At 40.6% G+C, this 27,661-nt stretch overlaps 2 protein-coding genes across 2 annotated transcripts in view; one reads left to right on the top strand and one right to left on the bottom strand.

Moving 5' to 3' along the window:
* Positions 1 to 13,822, bottom strand: part of cdk19 (cyclin dependent kinase 19) — a 65,592-nt gene extending 51,770 nt beyond the window's left edge. The window contains exons 1-2 of the mRNA XM_086189695.1: positions 13,564 to 13,822; positions 10,495 to 10,570 (exon numbers count right to left, since the gene is read on the bottom strand). Of these exons, the coding sequence (XP_086045821.1) occupies positions 10,495 to 10,570; positions 13,564 to 13,691 (204 nt within the window). The 5' untranslated portion in view covers positions 13,692 to 13,822. The remainder of the gene's footprint in view (positions 1 to 10,494; positions 10,571 to 13,563) is intronic.
* A 927-nt stretch (positions 13,823 to 14,749) lies between these two features.
* On the top strand, positions 14,750 to 25,371 carry amd1 (adenosylmethionine decarboxylase 1). The gene is made up of 9 exons (XM_086190077.1): positions 14,750 to 15,079; positions 19,842 to 19,928; positions 20,372 to 20,498; positions 20,617 to 20,719; positions 20,825 to 20,867; positions 21,790 to 21,934; positions 22,020 to 22,112; positions 22,199 to 22,354; positions 22,445 to 25,371. The coding sequence occupies exons 1-9, from the start codon at positions 14,967 to 14,969 to the stop codon at positions 22,586 to 22,588; spliced, it is 1,011 nt and encodes a 336-aa protein (XP_086046203.1). The 5' UTR covers positions 14,750 to 14,966; the 3' UTR covers positions 22,589 to 25,371.
* Positions 25,372 to 27,661: the final 2,290 nt, after the last annotated feature.

The raw sequence follows: 27,661 nt of genomic DNA, 5'->3' as shown, positions 1-27,661 counted from the left end.
TAATCATTACAACATAGTTTAGAAAAGGTCTTTTACTTAGCCTTTGAGACACAGCCAACTGGGACTGCCCCACCAAATATAAAAGGCAGAACACTGTTTCAAGATTTGTGCAAGAAACTCCTTAAGGAGGACACCAACATAAAAATACATAACGACCTCATTGGTGACTAAGAATTTTATCATTGCAGCTAAGGAAAACAAACATTAGGTGACTCATACCCTCTCTAGGACCAGTTCAGTGAAGCCAGACTGAAAGAATTTAGAGGTACCAAGTAATCATGGAAGATTTAAAGGAATGAGGCAGGGCCCCCACTGCTGCTCCTTCACACAAACAAGATAAGCCTAAAATGCCTCCCGTCCACTGGATACTTCCCTCTTCAGTTACTCAAAAGTTAACAGCGAATAAACAGATCTTGTGCCAACAAACATTTGTGGTGTAATAATGGAATAAGTTTGGGGTTTTGTAAAGATAGATGAATGTGTTGGCAAAAAAAAGTATCTACGCAAAATGTGGTAAGTAACAGTGAAACACAGTCAATCATCATCCAGTGACACCAGGACCCTGTGCACACCTGGTACTAAGATCCGTTCTGTTGTGACCCGATCACAACTGGTCAGCTCTGATGTGTGTGTTAACACTTGGCTTCAAAAAGCATCTCCACGTGTCTCCTGTAATCAGAGCTCAACTTCCCATGTGGCATGTAAATAAACACATTCAATACTTCTGTCTGTTTCAATTCTGCAATTTTACCCACTACCATTTGCATTTTGAGAATGTTACTTGAGCGTGCAGAGATAAAATGAGTTAATTTGTTGCTACTGATCACGTAGATTGACACATAAATAAATGTCAGGGAGATGCGCCATATTAACTACTTTGTTCAGCACATAAAATGCAGAAAACAGTGCCTAAGTTGATTTTAAATGGTGTGACGTGGTTTGTCTAGCAGAGAATGCTCCAGCGCCTCTGCTTTGTTTATTTTACTGTTTCATTTTAGTCTTTATTCAAATGGTCATGTTTGACAATATTACTATTTCTTAACTAAGTACATTTATTGTTCAAGAAAATAGCCTTCTGATTACATTCATATAGGACATAAAATATAGTTAGAGAAAAGGTCTCTTTTCCATCCAGAACAAAAGTTCACTCTGATGGTTTGGGCTCAAAAATCCCTTATCAGTCGGACCCTAGTGTGTACACCATGTATCAAAGGAGGGGTAGGCTCTCAGATTTCTATGTACTTTTTGTTATAATCCCTGAATTTGTCATGATGTCTCAATGGCAATCAATAAACAATGATGTTTAAAAAAGGAAGCATCAAAATCCATAATACATAAGAGATGCAGGGCCAAATTTACCTCCGCCCAATCGAAACCCGCTACCAGTTAGATTGGTTGGCCCATTTAGCTGTCCATCAACAGCCGAAACCAGACTGCAGTTGATTGGGCAGCTTAGCTGTCCGTCAAAAGACTGAGACCAGGAAACCTAAAGCAGGTATCAACGTCGTGTTGGATTGGTGTTTGGTGAGCAACTTCAAGGAGGATGAGCATGGATCCAGAAGAAAACACAGTAAAAAGAAAAAGGTCTTTTGTAGAACAATCAATAGAGAAGAGAAAGTACGATAAAAGGCTCGGTGCAACTGAAGTGATTATTGGGGATTCATTTGCTCGCTGGAGGAGTCTAAAAGAATCTAAAGGTTTAGCGACAGACGCACCTTTCTTTGAGACAGGTAAGAAACCCATTTGCCAACTTTGCTAGCTAGCGATAGAGGCTATATTTGCGGTAATTTACTGTCAATGTAGGTTGTGAGCTAGAACAAAACACTATGTAACGGTTGATGATCTATTTAGTGCCATAGTTTACCAATTTATCATATTCTGTAGCACTGCTGGAAACGCTGGTTTCAAGGGGAGGGCGAGTGGGAGCGAGGAGGGAGAGTTCATAATCAGTGTGTGACTAAAAATTTTTTTTAGAGAGATTTATGCCTTATTGTTTGTACATTGTGTTTCTTTTGTAAAATTAAAAAAAGAAAATAAGAAATACGTTAAAAAAAAGAAAGAAAAAACAACCCCAAATTAGGTGGTGCCTACCCCTCCCTTAAGGCTTACCAGGAGTGATCAGACCACTAAGGATGGCTCTTAATGCTGGGTGTGCTTGTATATTCCATGAATCATTTTTGTTGAGCGAGAAAAACATCTGCAACCTCAAGGCTAAAAGGTTGCACAAAATTTTTTTCCACCTCCCATTTCTTCAGTATGGTAAAATTTTGTCATCAAAACTGAGAAATGGTCTGAAATTGTAAAAAAGTGGCCTTGATTCTATACCGACTACAGGAAGAATGCCAAGGTAGAATGACTAGCTAAAATCAGCAAATCTACACTGAAAGACGCATACAACAAAAGGAGGAAACAGTAACTCATGTCACTAAAACCACGGCACAACTCCAGCAAAGGGTGACAAAACGGGCAGATGCAGGACTACGTTCAAATAGGCAAAGAGAGACATTGCTGATGGAGGAACTGGACTTGAGTGCTCGTGAGGAGACTCCCTAAGAGGTGACAGAGAACACTCCAACTCCAAAAGGATTTTAATTCAACTTAACAGAGGTATAAAGTGTAGTTACTTTTCCTCAATATAAAATGAGCACACATTCTTAACTTCAACCACCTTTCATAAACTCTTGGGAAACATAACCCTGGTTCAAACTTTAGGGTTGATATGCAGATGATATGTTAGAGTTAGCAAGAAATCAGTCAAGTATATAAGGAGCAGGATGGCGCTTGCAAGTCAAAAAAGAAAACATCACAGAATGACAAGATGAGCTGACTTGGAATCTTTTGAGCTTACCCACAGTCAAATATTAATTAAATTTCCAAAGAAGCTCTTTGATGCCTACCTGAAAGTGAAAGGTAGAGATGCTAAACATGACAACTGGTATTTATGTTTTCCATCCTTTCTCAATCTAATCGTTTATGCTCAGTGGATAAGCTGAAAGGGTAGGGTTGGACAACATATTGAAATTTAATTAAAATCAGAATAGGGTCTTGTGCAATATCAAAATTGCAGGATACGCAATATTTGCTGAAGGCCAAATATCTAATTACCTTTTCCACCTAATGTGAATAATTTCACAATGATGATTATTAATGTTGAAAATTATACTGAGATTTCAATATCAGTTAAATTAGTCACAATAACATATTTTTTCCACTTTGTCCTCCTGGAGATTGTTGAATGATAGCCCATGCTTTTCACTGCCATTTTCATTTAAATAATGTTTGTAGGATTGTGATTTGTGTTTCAATATCTAACATGAGCAAAAAAAAAGAAAAAAAATCTCAATTTCTAACACATTTAAATGTGTTTTGTGGCAGTCATTTTTATTTCATGATCAGGATTCAATGTTTTTGTTGATGAAATGGGCCCTATTTGAGCGATCTATGGTGCAGGTGGTTGTCAAATGACGCTGTGCATGCATCAAGTGTTTGTAGCATTTTCAACATTCACTTTGGTATTCAGAAGGCACACAACGAACACGAACCGTAGCACAAAGAAGCAGTCATTAGACACCTAAATATTCACAGGTGTGTTTTGGCGTGGACATCAATAAAACCAAACAGAGAACCAGTTTGGACCAGGATTTGGCATTTTGCTATGTCAGTGGCGGACACGTTTTAACTCCAGAAAAATCAGGCACTTTTCATCTGTAAATGGACTTTCTCATGCACCAAATGAAGGTATGCAAGCATATCATATACGAGAGCAGAAGGAATCTACCCAAGCCATCGGAGGTGAAGCAGGCCTTGGAGGGGGTTTCCACATTTCCAGGCATCAATAGGACCTCATTGCAATGCCGTGCATCTGCTCATCTCACTGATGCGCCCTTTAAGTGGGGTGGTGCTAGATCTGCACTATTTGTAAAGTGTCATGAGGTAACTTTTGTGGTGATTAGCACTATTCAAATAAAACTAACTTGACTCAAAATAGCACTTCAAACACAATGCCACTGACTAAAGACAAGCCTTCTCTTGGTCTGTTGTGCGAATCTTTTCTGGTGTTCCAAAATAGCAATGTACACTGACAGCAAAAGACCACACCTCATTAGCATACTTCAGAACCTGCTGGTGCAGATGGAGCACAGGGCGAGGGCGCTTGGTGAGACAACGACATATGCGCTGTCTTGAAACCAGCAATGATGCTTGTGTTTGATTGATGCCTAAAATAGGGCCCAATGAGTTTTGAGTTTTCTGTCATTTCATCAAACTAATTTTAATCTTTAAGTCACTGATGCAAGTCGAGTAAATGGCATCAGTGGCATTTGCTGTCAAATTCTTGTTGGTTTGTTGGCAGTTGTAGGTCATAGTAGTAGTCCAACAGTGAGATGGTTATCCCAGATTTCTGACACTGTCAAATTTTTGTCCCCACTTATCTTCAGTCAGAAGAAGGTGATAACAGCAGTCTTTGAACCTCTCATGAGGTACAATGTAGAACCAATTTTAGAGCCATGACCAGAGATATTGCCACATGCGTCGTCTTTCATCTGAGACAGCTTTAAATCATACAGCGTATGCCCTGCTTACGTCACGCATAAGAGCGACACAGGACTGAATCTCGTGCCAAATTTGGTTTTACATAACTCAGCTCACAAACCATAAATCACATGTACCTTTACAGTAATTTACAAAGCATACCATACAATTTTTGTGGCTTTGTAATGTTCTTTTTGTACTTGACTGGTCAGTTGCCCTTCTGCTTTTCCTACAGTTAAATGTTTTAGTTTCACTGTGTAGTGGTGATGTGCGTGCATTGCTTGACACTAGAGGGTTTCATTCACATTGATCAGTGAGTGTGTCGGCTCTTCTGTGCTAATGGAAAAATCAGATGTTAAGAGGTGGTCCTACAAAGATGACATCAAAAATTATTTGGCAGTTGATTGAGGCCGAAAATTCAGACAAACAGTGGCTCGCAAAAATATTCAGACCCCTTGAACTTTTCCACATTTTGTCACGTTACGACCACAAACATGAATATATATTTTATTGGAATTTTATGTGAAAGACCATCACAAAGTGGCACACAATTGTGAAGTACAAAGAAAATTATACATGATTTCAAATTTTTTTCACAAATAAGAAACTGAAAAGTGCGATGTGCAAAAGTATTCAGCCCCCCTGAGTCAATACTTTATGAAACCTCCTTTTGCTGCCGTTACAGCTGCAAGTTTTTGGGGAATGTCTCGACCAGCTTTGCATATCTAGACACTGAAATTTTTCCCCATTCTTCTTCGCAAAACAGCTCATACTGTTGTGAATGGCAGTGCCAAGATCTTGCCGCGGATTCTCCATTGGATTCAGGTCTGGACTTTGACTGGGCCATTCTACCACATGACTATGTTTTGTTTTAAACCATTCCATTGTAGCCCTGGCTTTATGTTTGAGTTCGTTGTCCTGCTGGAAGGTGAACCCTCATCTCAGTCTCAAGTCTTTTGCAGACTCCAACAGGTTTTCTTCCAAGATTGCCCTGTATTTGGCTCCTTCCATCTCCCCATCAACTCTGACCATCTTCTCTGTCCCTGCTGAAGAGAAGCACCCCAGAGCATAATGCTGCCCCCACCATGTTTGACAGTGGCCGTGTTGTGTTCAGAGAGATGTGCTGTGTTAGTTTTCTGCCACACATAGCATTTTAAATAAAGGCCAAAAAGTTCAATTTTGGTCTCATCTGACCGGCACAACTTCTTCCACATGTTTGCTGCACTCCCACATGGCTTCTGGCGAACTGCAAACAGGACTTCTTATGGTTTTCTTTTAACAATGGCTTTCTTCTTGCCACTCTTCCAGAAAGGCCAGATTTGTACCAATAACTGTCCTGTGGACAAATTCCCCCACCTGAGCTGTGGATCTCTGCACTTCATCCAGAGTCACCATGGGCCTCTTGGCTGCATCTCTGATCAGTGCTCTCCTTGTTCGGCCTGTAAGTTTAGGTGGACGGCCGTCTCTTGGTAGGTTTGCAGTTGTGCCATACTCTTTCCATTTCCGGATGAGGGATTGAACAGTGCTCCGTGAGATGTTCAGAGCTTGGGGAACTCTTTTTATAGCCACTTTAAACTTCTCCACAACTTTACCCCTGACCTGTCTGGTGTGTTCCTTGGACTTCATGATGCTCTTTGCTCCCAAATATTCTCTTAACAAACATCTGAGGCATCACAGAACAGCTGTATTTTGTACTGAGATTAGGTTTCACACAGGTGGACTTTAATTAGTCATCAGGTCAACATTTGATCATTCAGCAATCATCAGGCAACTTCTGAAGGTAACTGGTTGCACTCAGAGTAAAGAGGGCTGAATACTTTTGCACACCACACTTTTCAGTTTTTCCAGTATTGCAATAAAATATATTAATGTTTGTGGTTGTAAACTGACAAAATGTGGAAAATTTCAAGGGGTAAGAGTACTTTTATAGCCACTGTAAACACTGAAAATTCACAAGTGTTTTTCACTGCTGTAGTTTATGCCACAGAACAAAGAGTTCTAATAGCTTAAGTTAGTGTAAACCGCCAACCTTATGTTAATCACTTGACCAAAAACCCATTTAGAAAACCTACTAACTATGGGATGAAGGAACTTTAACGTCCCACAATGTAAACTTATTTCTGGGTTGTAGAACTCATTCCTATCTCTCTATATTGTCTTTAAGGAAATGTTTTAAAACCATTTACCAAAAAGATTTTAAGTATTGTCTGCCAAAAACTCATTGTTTTTGCCTCTTTAACTGAATTCAAATTATTTAGGCTGAACTATGAATTACACTAACAATATAACTTTGCATAAAAGTTGGTGATATATTTGGAGACAGAAATAGAATCTGCACAGCTTGTGCCTCCAATTTTCACTTTGGGTGTTCAATTTATTCCTGCATTTCTCCTTTCTAAGTTTAAAAAAAAAGTTTTGTTTTTTTTAACACCCTCCACAAACTATTTTCATCAAAAGTGCACATAGCATTCCTGATGCCAAGTGTCTTAAAGTCTGAATTAAATACAAGCCCTCTGCATGATTAAGGTTCCGCATGGGCCACCCTTTTGACAATAAACAGTACCACACGTGTACAGTACATCCAGAGGGAGGGTATATGCAGAGAACCCAGCCAGGAATCAAACAGCTCAGTTGTTTGAATGGGGTAAGATTTCGTTTGATTAGATTATGAAAAGGTTTATTCAACTGATTGATTTGAGTGTTTTTATACTGAATCAGATGTTAATAACGATGATCTTTTATGGGAACCAGAATGTAAGGGTCATGTAAACCGAGCTTATGACACGTGTCTCTGTGGAATATTTCAAACCTTCACCTAGCAACAACTACATTTTTACAGATATACATTAAAGAACTCTTTCTTTCAGTAGAAAGTATAAACAGTTCATTGTGGAAAGGAACTGTTAATGTGCAACTGGTGTGAGTACAACTTAAGATGAACGTAAATGTGTATCTGAAAGTCATGAAAGAATACCTACAAGTTCAACTAGAATAGGTTTTCACAGTATTACTGGGAGTGTTTGTTCAGAGTCACTGACACCACACATGGCTTCCCCCCCCAGGTGAGGCGGCCAGAGGGCCTTACGTAACAGTCCAGCTGCCTGTTGGAAAGGCCACATTCTTTCTCTATCAGCAGCCTGGCTAAGGAGTGGGTGAGTGGCATGCTGACATGCCTTCAACCATCACCAGCCCCAAAAGTAATCTAGTCATACCCTGCTGTGTTAGCAGCAATCCTGGTGAAGGGTCATACACAAACAATTGAATTGTCATGTTAAATACAGCTGGGGGAAAACAAATCATTCAGTTCAAATTATATGCATCTTCACAAGTGACCTTCCCAGCTGTGTATGTAAATAAACATCTACATTATTTATTTTTACAAAGATCAAAAGCCTTGTTGTTCGAGGACAGATACTACTGGGCAATGTTGCATAAGTTCGGTGGTCTGAGGGCCTGGTCAGACCTGGTATAAACATACATCCTGAGTGATCTGATCACAAGTAGACAGTGCAGTTGAGAACAAACTCTTGATCCAACAACACACACACACACACACACACACACACACACACACACACACACATTTGGAGCCTCTCTCTCTCTCTCTGCAATCAGCTGACATGATACTAATCGGAACCAATCATTCAAACAAGATTATCTTTGCTTACATATATTTTAACCCCCGACATGAAAATCATATAATACTGTTTTTTGGACCATTTGATCAGTAGGCCAAGACATCTTTGTGCCACTTGTCATAAAGCCAAACTGTTGCAACTAAATATGCTGGTTAAAAACAACAGAGCACTTGGTCTTTGCAAAAGCAAATAATAGAGGTCTTTATTTGCATACATAGCAATATACAGTGTATAGCAGGAAAGTGAGATCAAGGGGCCACTCAAGACTCTCAAGGACTCACATGATCAGATCGCACATGTTAAGTAGGTCTGAAATGGTCCTTAGTAGAGCGTTTTGCAAACAAAGAGTCCTATATTTCTCTTGTGAATTAAGAGTTGTAAAGTTGTAGAAAGAGGTAGAGAAAAAAATAGGAGCATGGGTACTGGATTCACATTCTCCAGGTGGACTGTGAGCATGCTGAGCTAGTAATGTTGCTCCATAATTGGCGGACGTGAAAAATTTGCGACTTATTTCAATAGTGATACAATTCATTTCAACATATTGACTATGAACGGTTATGTGTATTTTGTTCAGGGCTTGTTTCCACTGATGTGATGTGAAGGTTGGATTCAGTCAGACAACATGAAATCTGTCCATATAATTGAATCAACAATGTGACTCAGGCAGTGGGGAGAGACACTGATGTTATGTCATCCAGAAAGGTGTTTGCCTGAAGCAACAAGCCCACTCAGACTTTTTGTTTTTTTTCTTTAGTTTAAAAATGGAGGGCTGTGATCAGTCTGAAGACCCAGTGAAGTATGTGGCGCATTAAAACAGTTTCTATATTTTTTAAAAACAAAATTCACACTCACGTAAAGCCCAGGAGAAAAAAAAAATCTAATGAATGAGATAAAGAATGGCCTCTGGGAGGACAAGAGGACCGCAGAGCTCACGTAATGCTTACATGCTCACAATGTCACACTCCCTCAATGACTGATTACTAAAATGTTGCTCAACAGGTCATATTTAGCAAGGAGAAATTAAGTAAACTGGAGATAAATGTTACGCAAAAGATAAAAAGTTCATTAAGGGGTTCATTAAGTTTGTAGAAACTTTTCTTGAGGAATAAAGACTTCTTGCCAAAGTTCAAGGCTACTGGTACAATATTGGTAAAATTAAATTATAATCCTTATCTAAACACATAAAAACAAAACTACACAAAGACAGCAATGATTTGTTTGAAAAGTACTGCAAAAAGGTTGCGGAAAGGTTGCGGAAATGTCTTTATATCTGTAAAAGATCAATTCTTTATCAAGTTTGTACGGTTGAGCTGAGAAATACACAGATTTTGTGTGTATAGAGCAAAATGCAATATTGTATATAATAATGGCAATATCACTTTGTCAGTTTGATTTTACTGTGCAAAGCGTTATCGCTAAATTTATGGTCAGTACTTGTGCATCGTGTAAAACGTGACTTTTTTTTAAAAACAGCAGAAAGATGCTACAGATTATTACATAACTAATAATTAGATAACGAAAAAGGGCAAAAAAAGAAACAGACGGAGAAAGAAAACACTTCAAGACGTCATCTCTTTTTTTTTTTTTAAACCTTCATCTACTTCATATAAATATACGATTTCTGTCCAACCCCAAAACTGAAAATAAGTTCACAATCTGTCTGAAATCAGTTCGCTCCATCGCATCTCCACGGCTCCTGTCAGGCTCTGCTCAGGTATCCACAGTCGCATATATACCTGCACGTTCTTTTTCATATTTGGTGAAGATTTCCAGTGTTCTGTGTGGTAGATTGACATTGGCACAAATCTATTCCCTGCCAATGTTTGTTTTCCCTTTCAAGTTAGTCTGTAGTTTCATGAATCCATTCACATTGCACATGCAATTCGATGAATCCTCTCAGTTTAGGAATCCTCCGATAAATTCCAGTTAGACGGCTAAACTCTCTGACGTGTGCATATCTGCGCCTGAGGATCGCAAGTGGAATACTAGGAGGACGGTGACGTGTAAGCTCACGTTGCCTCCTCTGTTTCTTCCCGGCAGCATTGAGCATCCACTGAGAGTCAAGAGAACGTAAACCTTCTTCTGAGTGAATAAAGATTCCAACCTCCACAGGTGATTTTATATTCTTCAATTAAGTTTACAAATTCCACTAGTACGTGTTTCCTTTTTAATACCAAAAAAAAAAAAAAATTATGATCAGGGTCAAGTTAAAAAGGAGTGTGTGTGGCTATTTTCAGTGGATGTATTCTGTCACAGAACAAACCATACATCTTCACACATCAGCTAACACCTCTGAGACAAACAAAAACAAAAACGCGTCACTTACAGCGATTTCCCTGCAGGCAGACATTGATATTCCAGTGCCTTCTATCTGTTTCAGTGCATATTCCTTCTCATCTACCCTGTGGAGACAAAAACAAAAACAATTTTACAAAGCAGCACACATCAAAATCTACTTCAAGTTTGGTTGTCATTATTAAAGTGGGGTGTATTCTTAAGCCCTTCAGATATTATTTCAGACAGTAGGGGCTATGCAAAAGCCTGCCATGGTCCGAAGGCACGAGGTGGATGGCAGCCATTAGATGCCTTTTACAGCAAAGAGCCCTCCATTCCCTGCAGGAGTGCTGTGTTGTGGTATCTCCCCCGGGGTCTGGATCACTGCCCCGCATGAATATCACCTCTGATGCACAAACAGATGCCCAAGATTCAAACTACACAGCAGCATGATTGCAGCCACTCGCCTGTGGCCATTTTCTTTTATACTATTTGGAGGATCGCTGAGCATGTGCAGCAAACAATTCTGGATTATTTGAGATAAACATCATTCCAGGAAAAAAGGAACTACTATGAGTTTAAAAAAAAAAGAAAAGAAAAGGCATTGTTAATTGCAAGGAGACAGCATCCAATGACAGCTTCATTCACTGAGCAGCCTGCCCACATCAAACAAGCCCTCATGGTGCTGAGATCAAACCACGTCATGCTAATTTGCATTGGAGATAGTCATGGATTAACTGGCGCTCTCTGGCACACTTCTGTAGTCCTATTTGCACTGTGCAGATGCTCATGACATTTTGGCTGTGAACAAAGTGAAAAAAAAAATCATTTAAATTTATTATCAATTACTTCACATTATTATGGAAGAGAGGGTTAAACAGATAAGAAATTCTTATTAGGGTCTTATTTTAGGCCATAAATCAATGCCGCATTTAGCAGCAACGGACATGTCCGTAATAGCAATTAGAGGACCGTTCAGTAGGTTTCATTCACAGCCCATCACGCCCCACTAGAGCCTTCGTGTTAAAATCAGGCACAGCTGCTGTTTGCTCTGCAGACGTAATCAATAAACACCATGGAAAAAAGTGAAATCAAGACATTTTTCTAAAAGGTGTCAAAAATGTCCAGATATATGTCGCATCAGTTATCCACTGAGTGTGTGTCACGGTTACTTTTAATGCAGGGTGGTTAAATTCATTCTTTAAGAGTAACTGAAATGATCAGCATCCATCGAGATGAAACACTTTATCAAGATATCCTATTTGAACTTTTCAACTTTTGTTTTTCACAGAAAACAACAACATATGACTTTCTGCGCATGTTAATGTGTATTTTTTAAGCTTCTGGATAAAAGACATGCTATGCAACAAGTCTGGACCTGCACTCTTTAACACCTGACACAAGAGATCAAAATCACTAAAGCAATGAATAAGGCTGAGGGCGCATCCTCTTAGACCTGCTATTTAAATGTAGAATTCATTGGTGGTTTGGTCTATAAAACACCAGAAGACATCACAGCTACTTATTAGATAATTGATATTTACAAAATCTTTAACAAGTCTTCCCATCTTGATAGAATTTGTGCCTGGTTATTGTTTTACTTGTGAGCAGTGGGAGAGGAAGATTGAATTTAAAAGTTAAAGGACATTGAAATGGAACAACGCAAAGTATGTATTATCGGAAAGGCAGAGGAGAAGGTAAATATTCATAAATACATAAATCATTTTTATTTAGTATTTGTCAGGTAAGAGGGACCTACCAAAATCTTCTTGCACTCTCAGATAATTCAATATGAATGATAATGTTCTTTGTAAAGCACTATTCTACTGTGGTTAAACTTAATTTTTTTTATTTTATTCTGTTTTTTTCATTAAATTTGGGTAGGATTAATCTAGAGTTAGTGTCTCTGTCAATGCGGGCAAAGGTGGAAAGTAACTTCATATTTTTAATCAAGTACTGTACTTCAGAGCAAGATAAGCTATTTGTACTTAATGAGCATTGCATTTAAGAAGATTTACTTTACTTTATTTCCAATGAAATATAGTATTTCTTACCCCACTGCATTTTTCCAAACCCATCAGTTACTTTTTATGTTGAAGAGAAAGTTTTTGCATAAAAAGCAAAACCTGGTGAAAACGTGATGTATTCTCACGTGGAAAGCCACCAACTTGAAGATGCCCCAAACCAACTGCAACACACAGGACTTTAAGAGGTCAAAGGTTAAAGGACTGAAGCTCCAAAGCAATGGAGCACACAATCATCAGGTAGAATGGGTTCTTCTTTTGATTCTTAAGTAAACTCAATGTCAAATAGTTCTCTACTTGAGTGGTATTTTAATACAGACTTTTACTTTTGTGAGAATACTATTTTATGGAGGTATTTTTACTTTTCCTTGAGCGTTTCTGTTCTTCCTCCAGCAATGAATGAGGGGGTTGGCTAAAAATGAAATAATAGGAAGAAACAATTAACTCTTAAATAAAAACTGCAACACCAAGTGTTCTTGACAACGTGGAAATGGCTGATTTTAGCAGCAAACACTGATACTACAGCCCAGGGATGTTGGAACACGCACCGTGGGTCAAGCTTACTGTTGCTTTTACAAACACGAAAGCCACACGAGCATTAAACTGTCACATGCTTGACACTAAAGATGTAAATAGGAAGTACGAAAAACACTCGCATTCGACTGTGAGTCTTGGAGGAAGAAAAAAAAAAGTTTGGCTGTGCAGTGTTGAAAATGAGGGAGAAGCTTGGCCACGGAAAGACGTTGAAATCCTCCTATCGCGCGAAATGACGATACCAGTGTCCTCCCGTGCGTTTACATGCATTAACAGCAAACTGCCCTGATGAAGGCACTTGTCAAAAAATAAACAGAAACGCTGCTTTAGTCTGTTGTATTGGGGGTGGGTAAGAGAAGCGGGAGGAGGAGGAAAGAGGGGGGCCGTTGGTGAGGGAGTGAGTGCGTTACATGAAAACAAAAACATGAGAGACACGGGCTATCGCTTCATGGAGGTTCAAATCTAACGCCCCGTTCAAAACACGACCGAAGTGTGTGTTCAGAAAATACATCCCGCTATCAGTTCTAAGTCAATAAAAGCAGTAACCATTACGGTTATCTTACCCGTCTTTGCGCTTAGCTTTATAAACGTGCCCGTAGGTGCCTCGACCCACTTTGCAACCTTCATATTCGAACAGATCTTCTACTCTCTCTCTCTCGGCAGCCAGCTTTGTTTTGAAGTCGTAATCCATTTTAACCCATAAATACGTATTAATTTACAATAAAATAAAATATTAATTATTACATGCATTAATTAAATAATCTGGTCGGTTTATTCCCCCACCATTTCCTTGTTTGGGATTTTGGTCTGCTCCGCTTAATGTTCACTGGCTCGTTGACGTTTCTAATTGGCGCACAAGGCAAGCTGGGAAAAGTAGTTCCTCATAGGAGGCGCCGTCGCTCGTTAAGCTGGTGAACGGATACGTGAAAAACTACAACCCGCGTTTCTCGCTGCGGTTTGTTGCACTTTGCGTACCCATGAACGTTCTTCAAAAATGCAGGCATTGGTTGTTGGTAATACATGTTGTACAAACATGGCTAACAGCTTCAGGTACATATTTTATGATTAAGTTCAGCTTTAGAAATATGTAATGATCACTACATTTTTAGTCGCGACATTCTCAAAACTTGTATACCAAATATAAGGCTTTACATATATTTTTTCATTCTATTTTTTTCTAAAAAATTGAGTTAATTTTTAAAAAATGAACATGAATTTAAGCTGCACGACTGAACCTCTCAATTTTGTGCGCCACTTCAATTAAATGCATTTGACTTGATGAATGAAATACATTCAGTTTACTTCTACTTCCATTTTAGGAGTTCTTTTAACTACTGTAACCACGCAGTGTGTATGTGGCAGAAAAAATCCAAAGTATGTAATTCACTAGAACAGAAAAAACCATAAATACTTTTATGGTTTCTTCAGAATTTAATGAAAAATGTCTTCAACTTCTGTTAAATTTACATCAAGCGAATAATTCCTTTATAAAAAAAAATGGGAAATCTGTTGGAATAATCAGAATGGTATTCTCTTTGACATTGAGATCACGATGTGTAAAATCAAAATATTGTAAAAGTACAGCGACTGTGTGCTGTAAAAAAAGTAACGTCACGTGAGGAAAACCCTGCTATTGGCATGATTGACAGGTCCTTTGACCAATAGTGTACCATCATCTACAGCCCCTCTACTGGATTGGTCGGCCAAGACAATGACGTCTTTGCGGTTTTCATATAAAGCCACCGCGCCATCGCCATTTATCGCTATCCACAGTATGGCTGGCGATATTAGCTAGCACTCGCTAACAGTATTCTCTGCAAAAGGGAAGACGGTAACTCAAGAAAATCAACACCAGGATTGCTTAAAGGACTGTACCTCAGTAAATTATAACTGAACGAATAAGGATTAATTGAACCGAAAACGTTTTAAGCGACGTTTAATATTTTTGTTGGGTGTCTGTTGTCTCATGATGGAGGATAACGGTGCACATTTCTTCGAGGGGACCGAGAAACTGCTGGAGGTGTGGTTCTCTCGGCAGGATGAGACCAAAGGAACCGGAGACCTCCGGACCATCCCAAGGTTTGTGTGATTTTTTTTTTTTTTTTTGGGGGGGGGGGTGTCAAACCTATCAGGTGTCGTGTCACTTCTCCGCAGCATTTGGAACCTCAGCCTAAACCCCAGTCACATGCCCGAATTCTTCATATGTCTCACCATTTGTAGTAAAAATCAAGAGAGGGAGTTCTTCTCGATAGTTCATTCATAGTTAGCCAGCAAGCCTGACACCGGAGCTCACGCAGCTAGTTAGCCAACACAGTTACCTGAAAATGGCCCCTTCCCCCTTGCCGGTTGTATTTTGGGAGCTGAGTCACTCATTAGCCGGATGATAACCGTAATCAGACAGGATATTAGCCATTCTTATTCTTTGATGTATTGAACAAAGACTTTAAAGATGGATCTTTTTTTTTTTCCAACAGTTTAAAGATAACTAGCTAGAACCTACTCAGAGATTGCTTATTAATTTCGTCGTTGAACAGGTTAGCCGACAGACGAGTGGGTTTGTTTGACGTGAAGACCTCACTCTGATGCCAACATCACGCGGGTTTATTACCTTTACTACGAACGCGCACGCGTTTAATGGCCTGGCGTTTGTGTCTGCGCCTTGTTTGATTAAATTACACCATCGAGCGGAATACAGAAGACTATTTAAGGCAGTGGATCGGGCTTTGGCGATAGCACTTTTTTTTTTTTTTTTTGCTGCGTAAGGGAAGATTATTTTTTTCCTGCGTCACTCAACAACGACGGGCCTCGCTGAAGATGCCAAGCATGTGGTGGCCCATCGTCACCTCGTGCTGCCGCCGTAGCCGACTCATGGAGCGGGGCTCTCCGCCGCTTAAAATAACCCATCACGTATCTGTTCACCGAGGCAGTTTGTCCATTATCGCAGATATGAGTCTCCGTTGCGTATTAGACTGTAAAAAGATGAAATAAAATTAGTTTTAGTCAGAACTACATCAGCTGAGACCCTGACTCATCTCACGGGAGAGAGGGGGTGAGATCTCATGACGTGTTACGAGGGTGCTCAAGGCACAGGCGAAGTATGGTAACTTTTTATTGATAGGAATAAAACTAGTTAATTGAAACGCATGTAGACCACCATTCCTTGTTCCGGTCACGTCTACAGCCATGCAGCCACTCCCCTCCCAGTTCCTCTGATTGGTCAGAATGGTTTTCCTTGCTTGTCTTTCAAAGAAATGACCATCTCCTGAGTGCTTTGGCATTCAGAGAAATATGTGACTGATTAACCGCGCTCTTGATCTTTTGCCCTGTTTTTTTTAAGAAGTTTGTCATTATGCCTTAACAGAAAAAGTTCAAATGGAGGTTATTTAGTTTGGCCATTTTCTTGTCTAATGCTTTATTAGCCAAGTATTTGAACAGACAAGAAATGTGACACGTTATTTTTTTCTCTCTTAGTGTAAATGGAAAACACCTCTATTCATTCCTGGTGAATGACTGTGCAACTGTGATATCCCATGGATATCCTGCACTCCCCAAAGATACTGCTGCACCACAGCATACAATATCACACCATTTCAGTTGAATTACTCAAACTAATTTTAAATGTGTGTATATATTCACTAAGAACTGGTGTGCAGTATACTTAATATAAATGTGACATTTTTATAACACTGCTGAGGTCTACACTGAGCAATCTTAACATGCTATGATTACTATGACTACTATTTTGTTGGGACAAGACATGCAGTTAGGAAGAGTAACTGGAAGTATTCCAAAGACTGACTTATGATTACAACAGCTGCTAGGAAACCACCCTCCTTCACTTTAACACCTTCTCTTCTCCTTCTTCATTTAAAAAAAAGTTTTTTTTTTTAAACTATTATTCTGATGTCCTTCTAAGGGTTTGTCCCTCCAAAGCTGCTGCACACTTTCTTTTAGTGGTCATTGCCTTTGTGCAAGAGTGTTCTGGTCATTGATCAGATCACCGTGGTTGGTTTAGGCCAGTGGGGAGAACGAGCACCAGCATTAATTTACAGCCAGAGGGCAGATTAACAGCTCAGAGGGACACTGTCAGTGGATCAGGCTGTCTGGCTGTCAGCCAACTTCCAAATAAGTCCACAAGGGCATTTGATTCACAAATGTTGAGCATGCTCACATTACCCCTTCACCCTGTCTTTCCTGATGTACAGATGGCCTCTAGTAATTTGACCAGACAAGTTTTCTGACCGTCATTGTATCTAGAAACCCTTCTTCTCATGGTGCTGCAGCTAACCATGTGCTGTGACGAGAGTAGCTTGTGTTTTCACTGTGTGTGTGTGTGTGTGTTATCAAGTCTAATGCCTACTGTAGTGGGATCAGAGGTTGTTTGGAGTGGCCTTTTTTTTTTTTTTTTTTCTGTGGACGGATACCATGACAACCATGTCACAACCATGCAAGACGTAGTCATGAAAGTTTGCAGCTGTGTAGTTGCATTCAAAATGGATGCTCCACTTGAAAATGGCCGTGGTCTGGTCAAGGGCACTTGGGAAGTAGAGAAGGGATCAGTGTGCACCCCCTGCCAATTTGTTTTATGTCACAAAAAAAATGTGTGTGTGTGTATTGTCAGAACTTGTGTGGTCATCACGACTGGTATGGAATGCTGATGTTTAAGAATGTCTGTCTGTATGGTGTCTTGACTGACGTGGTCCCATCACAAGATGGTCTCTTGAGGTGCTGAGCAACTCATTGAAACATCTTTGAAATCGGAATATGGCCAAGAACATTTTTGTTCAACGTCAGTGTAAATGAAGCGCAAATTTTCTCCAGACATAAGGGAACTTTAAAAAAAAAAAAGTTTGTTCCATTTAGGGAATAATAAAATGCGAAAACCCCATTCCACTAAAATGAGTCCTATCACAATCCACCAAAATTGTAATTCGAAACTTTTTTCGATATTTTGTAGCCCTAGTCTGTAGTTCTTATTTTATTTACGTGTTATCGCCCCCCCCCTTATCTGTTTCTGAATTTTTGATCAATACCATCATAATGAATTATCTTGGTTAAGGGTTTGTCCATTTCTCATGGGAATGCATGAATGAACTCTATTGTGGTATTTAACATTCTAGTACGGAGACCACTCTTTCTCTGAGGACAATCTGATCCTGCTGAGCCACCAGAAATAGCCCATGGTGTACATTTCACGCTGAAACGGGAGTTGACCCAGGTCTCCAGTAAGGTTTTCTATCTGAAGCCGGCATGTTGATGTGGGTCTGCTGTCGTTTTGTACAGCGGCTAATTAATGCTGGCCGCACATCTCCTACCTGTAGGGGCTGGTATGTGTAAAGATAAAGTTGATCACGGTTGGTTTAGTGGATTTCAGCTCACGATAAAGGAGCAGTCTGAATCTGTTTTGAGGGTGTTAGTTCGGTGAATTCTCACTGGTTCCGCAGGTTCTTGTCCTTTTTTTTTTTTTAACAGTTTTCAAAATGTTAAGGGCATCTGTGTTCTATTGAAATGATACATTACTTGCAAGTGATGCTTTGTGTAAACCATTGAGACACCCTCATTTAATGGTTCCTGAAGTGTGTGTGTGTGTGTGTGTGTGTAAGCAACCAACTTCCTGAATCTCTCAGTATGTAGGCTGTTTTCAGGAAACTAGCTTGTCAACTTTGAGACTGGGTGCTGTCACTATGGTTGTGGGTTGTTTTTTATATATGTGTGTGTGTGTGTTTGTTTCCATCAGGCCATTTAATTGAGCTACAGTTGTCATAGTTTATAGAAGAAGAATCTATATATAAATAAATACATAACATTGTTGACCTCCGGAGCACTAGGTGGTGGTGGTGTGCCCCCTAATGGGTTGAGCTGTCAGACAGCAGTCAAAGGGTGAACTTAAATTCAAGTGGGGTGACACGTACCATGTGCCTGAACTGCAGACCCTTAGCCAACAGCGTGGTAGTCACATAATGCCCTTGTAACTTTAGACACTAGTATTGTATGTTGAGGTTTTATTTGTATAGAATATTCTCAAAAGGTATTATGGCCAAACCTGCTGTACAGATACTGATGTTTGGTACTTTTTTGTACCCAGTGTGTGATGGGTCTTATCAGTGGCTGACTCAAATCTATACTGTTGCGCAGCATCTTTGTTTGCTGTTAACTAAAGCAGCTACCACCTTCTCAGCCGTCAGTGGTAATTTGACCGCTATGTCTTCAGAGCTGAGAGAATAAACTGCAAGACCTCATTTCTTAAATCATCCAAGTGGCATGGAATTTGTTCAAGCATAGAGCACCAACGAACTGTAATTGTTTCTTTCTCCTATCTGATGACAACATTGCATTTGCATAACTTTGTCTCATTGGACCATATCCTGCATCTCGCAGCGGGTGCTATGGGTCTGCAGCTCACTACTGGTGTAAAAGCAAAATGATATGTTAATGTCAAATTTTTGTCCCCTGGATTTTATGTCCTTGAAAATCAAACAGGTGTCACTTGACTAGTAAGCAAGTTCGTGGTTCACACCTGCCAGAAGCGTGCGTTGTCTGCTTCAGCCTGTCAGGCTCACCTGTTTCCCTGGAATGATGATCTGGCATTCAAATTTTATTCTACATTACTGTGAAGCAAGTTGTTCCTGTCATTCTTTCAGTGATTGATTTTGTTTAAACTGCAGAGTTTTTTAATTTGGAAAACGTGACCTTCACAAATGAACAGTGTTGCTTGATTTAAATGACTAATTTTTATTGATGGTGCCATTAGTATTGGGGCCAGGGATTCTTTCCCAAATTTAAAGGAAATTGACAGCTCAAATGCTAAATGTTGCCTTCTTTTTGTTTTGTTTTTTCTTAGGTTTGAGTGGGACAAACTTTTGGAGAATGTGCACTGTTTGATCATAAGTGTGACAAAGACCGACAAGCAGGAAGCTTATATACTCAGGTGAGAGGTGGATTCTGCCGGCATGTCTCCTGTTCTATGATTAGAAGGCAGGCAGGATTAGACAGGGGTCACCTGGAAGTGGCTTTCTGCGAAGAGGCGACAGCGCAATGCACATCCAGGCTACATAATCTTCAGTGCCTACAATGAATCATGTCTAAGTGAATATGAGGGGAACATGCTGCAAATGACAAGCCTGTTTCTCCACCGCAGCAGTTGATTTATACATTATCAGTGGAGGAACTAAATAAAATTTTATCAAACAAGAATCAGGAGTCTGGCAGGTAAACACAAGGTCATATGACAGTTGGGGTGTGTTTAGGATAGCGCTGTGATAGAAGGTGCGTGTTGGGAAAGAACAGCGATGTAAATAAGTCTAGTGATCTGATGGCAGAAGACACTGATGCAGTGCAAATGTCTAATCCCTTCCCTTTGTTCTTTCACAGTGAGAGTAGCATGTTTGTCTCCAAGAGACGTTTCATTTTGAAGACATGTGGAACCACCCTCTTACTGCAAGCACTGGTGCCTCTGCTGGAACTCGCCAGGGAGTACTGTGGTTTTGATGCCATTGAGGTTAGAGGCACTCACATTTTGACATGGACGCTGCTAAATATCCTCACTCTCATGTAGCTGATACGCTGCAATCGCAGCACTGATGAACCCCTGTATTACTTTGTCTCTCGTATTTCAGAATTTCTTCTACTCCCGCAAGAATTTTATGAAGCCAACCCATCAAGAGTTCCCTCATCGAAACTTCCAAGAGGAAGTGGATTTTCTCAGCCAGATTTTCCCAAGTATATAACACACTTAGAATTCCTCTCTCATTATGGAACTGTCCGATACCTCTTCTCATATGCAATTCCATATCTGATGTAGTTTTACTTCTCCCCCTTGTCCAGATGGCGCAGCCTATTGTATGGGGCGTTTGAACTCTGACTGCTGGTAAGATGACACATCCTTTCCTGCTTAATGTATTTGTCGTAGTAGTGGGTGTGCACGCGAGTGAATTCTTAAATTCAGGGTGCTGTGCCTCTTGATCGACGTCTCTCTTGGTATTTTCTGCTTCTCACGAAATGGTCCACGCAATTCACCACTCCCCTTTGCCCCACTCCATGTAACCCTACTACTGCACCTGATTCACTGTTACTGGTCACCATTATGAGGGACTTCTGAAAGGCTGGGAAACATTTTTTTGGTAGCTATTGCACAGTGTTCTACTGGGACGCGACCAGTTCACAGCAGTAGCAATTTGGAACCCAAGCAGGGGAAGGGGGCAGTTATAGTGTTGTGTGCATGAAGGGAGGATGCCAATCCATGTGAGTCCAGCACACTTTGGCATGACTGGTAAAACCATTTTTAAATAAAGAACAAGGTTTTCTTCCGAATGCATTTTCCTCAATATGTGACGATTTAGCATTGTTTGATATGAGTATCTGACATTGTAGCAACATTTATAGGTCAGAAAGGCGGGGGCTTTGTCAGATGGTGTGTTAGTAAGATGACATGGTCTCTGCGACACTAAAGTACTATGCCATATACTAGCTTCAGAGCCAGAGCAAAATTATCTCACTTCATTGATCAATGGTCAATCTAACTGACTAACTAAAGTCTGTATACAACTCTGGGAGCCTTGATGTGACGCTTGTGTCGTGGTGTTTGTACTGAAATGGCCATGTTTTTCTTAAGGCAGTTTTGTTGGTCTACTCGTCTGGATTTGGTGCTTAGCAGGAGTTCGGTTCTGACCTTGCTAGTAGAGTTTGTGGCGTGTACTTTATCAACCCCAATGAAACCTTCTTTCATGTCATTTTGGATTCCTTGGCTCACGTGTCTCACCATCACAACCCTTCACACTGTCCCCCACCAGGTACCTGTTTACTCTGGACTTACCAGAGTACTGGGAGAACAAGTATGCGGATCAGACGCTGGAAGTTCTGATGAGTGACCTCGATCCAGCTATTATGGACCAGTTCTATATGAAAGATGGTGTTTCTGCAAGTGATGTCACTCGTGTAAGCAGATCTCAACAAATCTAAGCTGGAACATTTGTTGAGTATGGCTAGTAGTTAGATCAAGCCTGTGTTTGTCTCCATACAGATGAGTGGAATACGTGACCTGATACCAGGTTCTGTGATTGATGCCACAATGTTCAACCCTTGTGGCTATTCAATGAATGGAATGAAGACGGATGTGAGTGTCCTCTACTTGTTCTGCTGTTCCTTCCCTGCCACTTCTCTTCATTTCTGTAATGGGGCTCTGTTTGTTGCTCTCTGTAGGGAACTTACTGGACCATCCATATCACCCCAGAGCCAGAGTTCTCCTACGTCAGCTTCGAAACTAACCTCTCCCAGACGTCGTATGATGAACTTGTCAGGAAGGTGGTGGATGTGTTCAAGCCAGGAAAATTTGTGACTACACTGTTTGTCAACCAGGCATGTATAAAACACGGCCTCGCTTATTTAAGTGTGCTTTAAAGGTGTCTCTGGGTAATTTTTCTTTCCCTTCTGATTTGCCTTTTGCAGAGCTCGAAATGTCGCAGTGTCTTTTCTTCTGCCCAGAAACTCGATGGCTACAAGCGTCTCGACCGCCAGTTGGCTCAATTCAACGATTACAATTTTGTCTTCACAAGCTATGCCAAGAACTGCCAGCAGAATCAGAAGAGCTGAGGGTTGAGGATGAAGAAGAGGCGTAAAAAAGGCCGCTGCCTGGGGTTGCCCCGCTGCAGCCGGCTGCCAGTAGAATGCTCCTCGTCCTCTTCCCTCCACCCCGTCTGCTGCTGTCCAGATTCTCCTGGCACCAGCCCCAGTTTAACCTCGAGTTTGAGTTGTTTGCATTGTTGTATCTGTGACTTAAACCTCTTGCATGAAAGCTCTTTTCTCTGTTTCGATATCCTAGCTCACTCTTGCTGTGATCTTGAAGTGCATGTAGAGGAATTAAATGCGCTCCGTTTGAGGCTTCCCACCCATGCCCAGTCTAACGGCCCCTTCCTGCAGGTCTCCCCCCTCATCCCACACAGACAAGGCTTCCGCCCACACTAAGCCAGGGCCCTGACATGCTCAGATCAGTCTGCCTCATAATGAACTTACACGCAACTCATCCGTTTTGATGTTATAAATTCAAACCAGAATTTGCTTTACAATGTAGACAGTTGGTAGGGATGAATTATAAAGGAGTGCACTTTCAAAAAAAAAAGAAGAAAATTACTCATGTATGAAAATAAAAGCAAAACATTTCTTTTACTGAATTTACAAATTGTGGAAAGCTTTTTTTCCATTCTGTTATATTTGTCTGGACACGTTTGAGTTTCTTAAACATCAAATGCCATACTTGCTGTTTAACGTTGCCGTGTTGGATAAATGTGGTGTAGCTCATTGATCAATATGGAGCTTGGTTGCATAAGACTCACTGCTTTGCTGGGTTCTCAGTCTCCCAACACGGGTATCGTTCAGTTCAGTCGTGCCCCTCTACCTCGACAATCATAATGCTCTTGTTTCCGTAAATACTTTTAAAGTTGTATGTCTGAAATATGTATCCATATGAATCATTTAAGACATTCAACATTTGCACTTTGTTGCATCCAACCCAGGCTTTCTTTTACAGCACACTGTATGTATAGGAAGCTTCTGGGTCCCGGTCATATTCAGCACTTCACATTCACATGGAAAATGTTAAACTGAATGTAGCACAAACCGTGTAAAGCGCTCGGCCCCCCCTTTCCTCATCTTTCGAATGTACATGTCTCTAGAGAAAAGCCTGGTTCAGGTTGAGCTGAATGTATCACTCCAAGGGAGCACACCGCCCTCTTCCCTCATGTGCAAACACACATGCAAAGCTCACAATGCCCTCTGCTGACCAGCCATTGTCCAGCTCCCAGCAGGTCTCCCCTCACCCCAGTCAGACCGTCAGCTGGCCCCAGAATTATGACAAGAGCAGGGCCAGCCCTCCTGGCTGCAACCGCACTGAATTGTGGGGGAGGGATAATGAATCAGACACTTTCTGCTTAGTTTGCCCAGCAAAGCATTTTTCTTTTTCCCACATAATATCCATCCTCTCTCTGTCTCTTTCCGCCCCATACAGAAATCTGTAAGTGCACAATAGAGGCCCGCCAGTCTGAGCATGCCAGGGTGATCCCAGATCATTCCACATCTAACCGTTTCATAAACTGCCATTTTATTAAATTTCTGGTGCCCAGACATTTTCTGCAGTGAATTGGACTCCCTTGCAGTTTTGTATTTTTTTCTTTGTGTACGGATCAATGCTCTTTTGTTCTCGGGGGGGGGGGGGGGATCCTGTGACACTATGGTGCATGTAACTGCTAGTGCCGTGTTGCTTGACAGTGTAGTGTAGCCCCGTCTCTTCCTCTTTTTTTTTGTCAATGGGTCTGTGTGCTTCACCTTTTTTGTTTTACCAGCTGAATTGTAGTTGATACTGCCGCATCCTGAAGTGGTTTGGATGGGCAGTGTTTTTTTTTTTTTTTTTCCTTTTTCTATTTTAAGGGTCAGGTTAACTTATTTCAAGAGCTGAAATCAGGTTACGTTAATTGCTTCATGAGAGTTCTGTCCTCTCCACCTGCTGTTCATTTCACTAGTGTTCCTAATGCTTCTCCTTCTATTGTTGCAGTTGGAATTTTACAAGTCCTAACCTGCTTTCAGTCCTGCAGTGCAATACAACATGGTCATGAAAAAAAAATAAAATAGCCAAGATGATTACATGAACACCTGTAACAGTGCATCATCATCTGAGGGTCTCTGTGCACAGGTTTGACCAGTTTGTGTAAGAACTGGTAGTGAAGTTTCGCTGTAGTTTTTCCATTCTGGCTTTTTGGAGTGGTTTCATCAATTTCCTGAGGACCAATCTCTGCTCTTACATGAACTAGTCTCTAACCTGCTGTCAGGTGACCTAGGTGCTCTGCTCTGACTGTTACAGGTCCTTTTTTGTGATGTCAGACATTTAAACCAGCACTGTTTATACCATTGTAAGCAGTTTAATGCTTGCTGTCTTTTGGATTAAGTACAATTTAGCCTTGTAGACATGGATCATTGCTATTTTTATACAGTGGACTCGATAAAATTTTGCAGTTTAATAGTAAATTTTTTTTTTTTTTTTAAGATGTATTTTTCCTGCGGACCAATTTTTTTTCCTCTCTTCCCTTCTTTGTTCAAATGTTTTGTCATCACAAGAGTGTTGGAACCATTTTGTTGTGAAGGTAAGGGAAGACTATTCCCCCACCCCCACTCCTCAACTTTCCTTTGTGAATCTACCAGCGATGGGCTCCAGAGGAAAGTTATGTAAAGCCTCCCCTGGGTGAAAGGGTGCAGTTACAGGATGTACTGAAGGAGAAACTTTGCTGTTCTAATTCTTTCTTTTGCTGTTCTTTGGATGGTCAAGATGTGCTAAATATATCTGTGCTACGAGCTTGATGCTAAAATAAAAATACTTACATGTGGAATTGCAGTGTTATTTCATTGTTGTAGTAATTTAGCGATACCGCTTAACCTGCATGGTTTTGCCTGTGAAAGGGAACGGGAGCACACAGATAGAACCCGCACAGGCAGGGGGAGAACGTGCTCCACACACAAAGGCCCCAGCCAGCCAAACCCAGAAACTTCTTACAGCAGCGCCACCTCTTCACAAAACTAAAGTACAATTGATAAAACACGAAAGAACCACTGGCAGCATCCTATGGGCGCTGCAGTTAATTTCATGAGTCACCGATTAACCCATCTGCTGCAAAAAGTACATTAAACAGACAGCAGGAAGTGTAGCGGAGCTGCAAGACACAAGGAGCTTTCTTCTAATCAGAGGTATTAACATGTTAGCATGTAGTGATGGAGTACATCCGCTCACTGAACAAGGAGTTGTTTGATTTAACCTGAAGCCCTATGAGTGCTGGGGGTCAGGTCTACCTGCAGGATCTGGGGACTACAGATAGTTAAGACCTGGGAGAATATTCTCCCAGTGTCACTGACACTGTGACCACGTCAGTCCAAAGGACAAACGTTCTGTCTAACCAAAGGAACGATGTGTATTTTCTAATTTCTGTCTAGATTAGACAGTGGATAACACCAGGATAGCAATGATCCTATCTGCAGAAATGCCACTGAATCCATTCAATAACTCCTTAACTAGAACTGGGCAAAATTTGACAGAAGCACATGCAGTAGACTGTACAAAGCTGCCTCCTAAGGATAGGACAAGGCAGGCACTCCAGTTGGTGCGATTGAATACCCAACATGTCTAGGGCTTTGAATTCTTCTACTGTTTTCCTCCGGACCCTTGAGTGTGTCTGTATGCTTAACAGGTAGCCTATACATGTATCTACTCAGTTTATTTGATAGCCACAGTGCAAGTCAATATAATACCATTTCAGCTCTCTACAGATAACTTGAAAAACTGATTATCTGGATGCAGATTACAGTTTTTGCTAGTTTACAACTCTGGTCACCATTAAGTCCAATAATGTCTTGAGTCAGGCCCTATAAAAATGCATATATTTCTGATTTTTTTTTTTGTTAAGCACTTTTGTTTAAAACATTTACATCTTGAGTTGATTTATTTAAAATAGACATTAAAAAAAAAAGCTGGTCGGTGTTTTGCAGATTAACCCCTCCACTGGGGGAGGTCAGTGCTCTTACAGGGGAATTTTACTTGAAAGAAACAATTCAGACTCTGATGAAGACATGGCGCACACCCAAACACTGATCCTTTGCATATTCTTGATAAACCTCCAAGAGTGATTGGTCTGCTCCAGTATCTCTTACGTGACTGCCAATTGTGAGGTGACCTATTGAGCGCTAGACATTAGTAGCAGTAGAAACAAATTAGCATTTTATAACCCGTCATAATGTCTATATAAGCAGATAAAAGTCTTTACTTGTACTTATTACCTAAGACGATGAGTTGCATTATCAAAGCTGTGTGTTAACATAACATTGTTCACTCCTGTTTAAAAAAAATATGTTTGTGTATTTGTGGGGTAGCTTGGCTCAGAGGTAGACTGGCCGTCTAGTAACCGAAGGATCGCTGGTTCGATCCTCACCCCTGGTGACCATGTCGAAGATACTGGACCCATAATTGCTCCCGATGAGTAGGTTGGCGCCTTGCATAGCAGCCTTCACCATCAGTGTGTGTGTGTGTATAAATGAGATGATATTGTAAAGCGCTTTGAGTGCCGCCAAGGTAGAAAAGCGCTATATAAAGTGAGTCCATTTACCAATTATGTATGTAGATATGTATTCATAAGTACATGGCACATTTGTATTCCCATTTGACTGTTTATCGACTGCTTCGAAATGCTAAATACCAGAGAATACTGTCTTAAACCAACTTCGAAGATATTTTGTTCAGATCTCAAGCAGCTATAAAAGCTCTCTATAGTTCCAGCACGGAACAACAGGCACGGCCACAGTTCTGGCTGGGATGAGTGTGTGATGGTTTGTTGAACTTAACTGGTTGAGCCACTTCATTTCATGTTGAGGCTCCAATGGTCCGTGCTAAAACATATTTATGTTTCCTTTGAGTTGAGCTGCTACTATAAAACATCCCAGGCTAGATAACGGTGTATTTATACTACAAACAGTGGAAAACCTTTGACTACACGTGGGTGATTTATGAAATCATGTGACCTCTAAATCTAACTGGGTGAGCATTATTGTAAAGAGAATGAGACTTTTTTTTTTAAATCAGCACTTTTAATTATGAGTTATCACCTTTATACTGTTTTAATGATATCTTTAGAA

The sequence above is a fragment of the Aulostomus chinensis genome, chromosome 20 (assembly GCF_037954235.1).
Source record: "Aulostomus chinensis isolate RoL2024-O1b breed Wild chromosome 20, RoL_Achi_v1.0, whole genome shotgun sequence".
NCBI classification, from domain to species: Eukaryota; Metazoa; Chordata; class Actinopteri; order Syngnathiformes; family Aulostomidae; genus Aulostomus; species Aulostomus chinensis.
The sequence above is the reverse complement of the archived record's forward strand: the minus strand, read 5'-3'. Positions and strand labels throughout refer to the sequence as shown.

Bases quoted from the DNA above. Each gene is read 5' to 3' on its own strand.
- amd1 (XM_086190077.1), top strand. From the start codon at position 14,967: ATGATGGAGGATAACGGTGCACATTTCTTCGAGGGGACCGAGAAACTG. The intron at 15,080-19,841 runs GTTTGTGTGATT...GTTTTTTCTTAG, and splicing joins GACCTCCGGACCATCCCAAG to GTTTGAGTGGGACAAACTTT. The intron at 19,929-20,371 runs GTGAGAGGTGGA...GTTCTTTCACAG, and splicing joins CAGGAAGCTTATATACTCAG to TGAGAGTAGCATGTTTGTCT.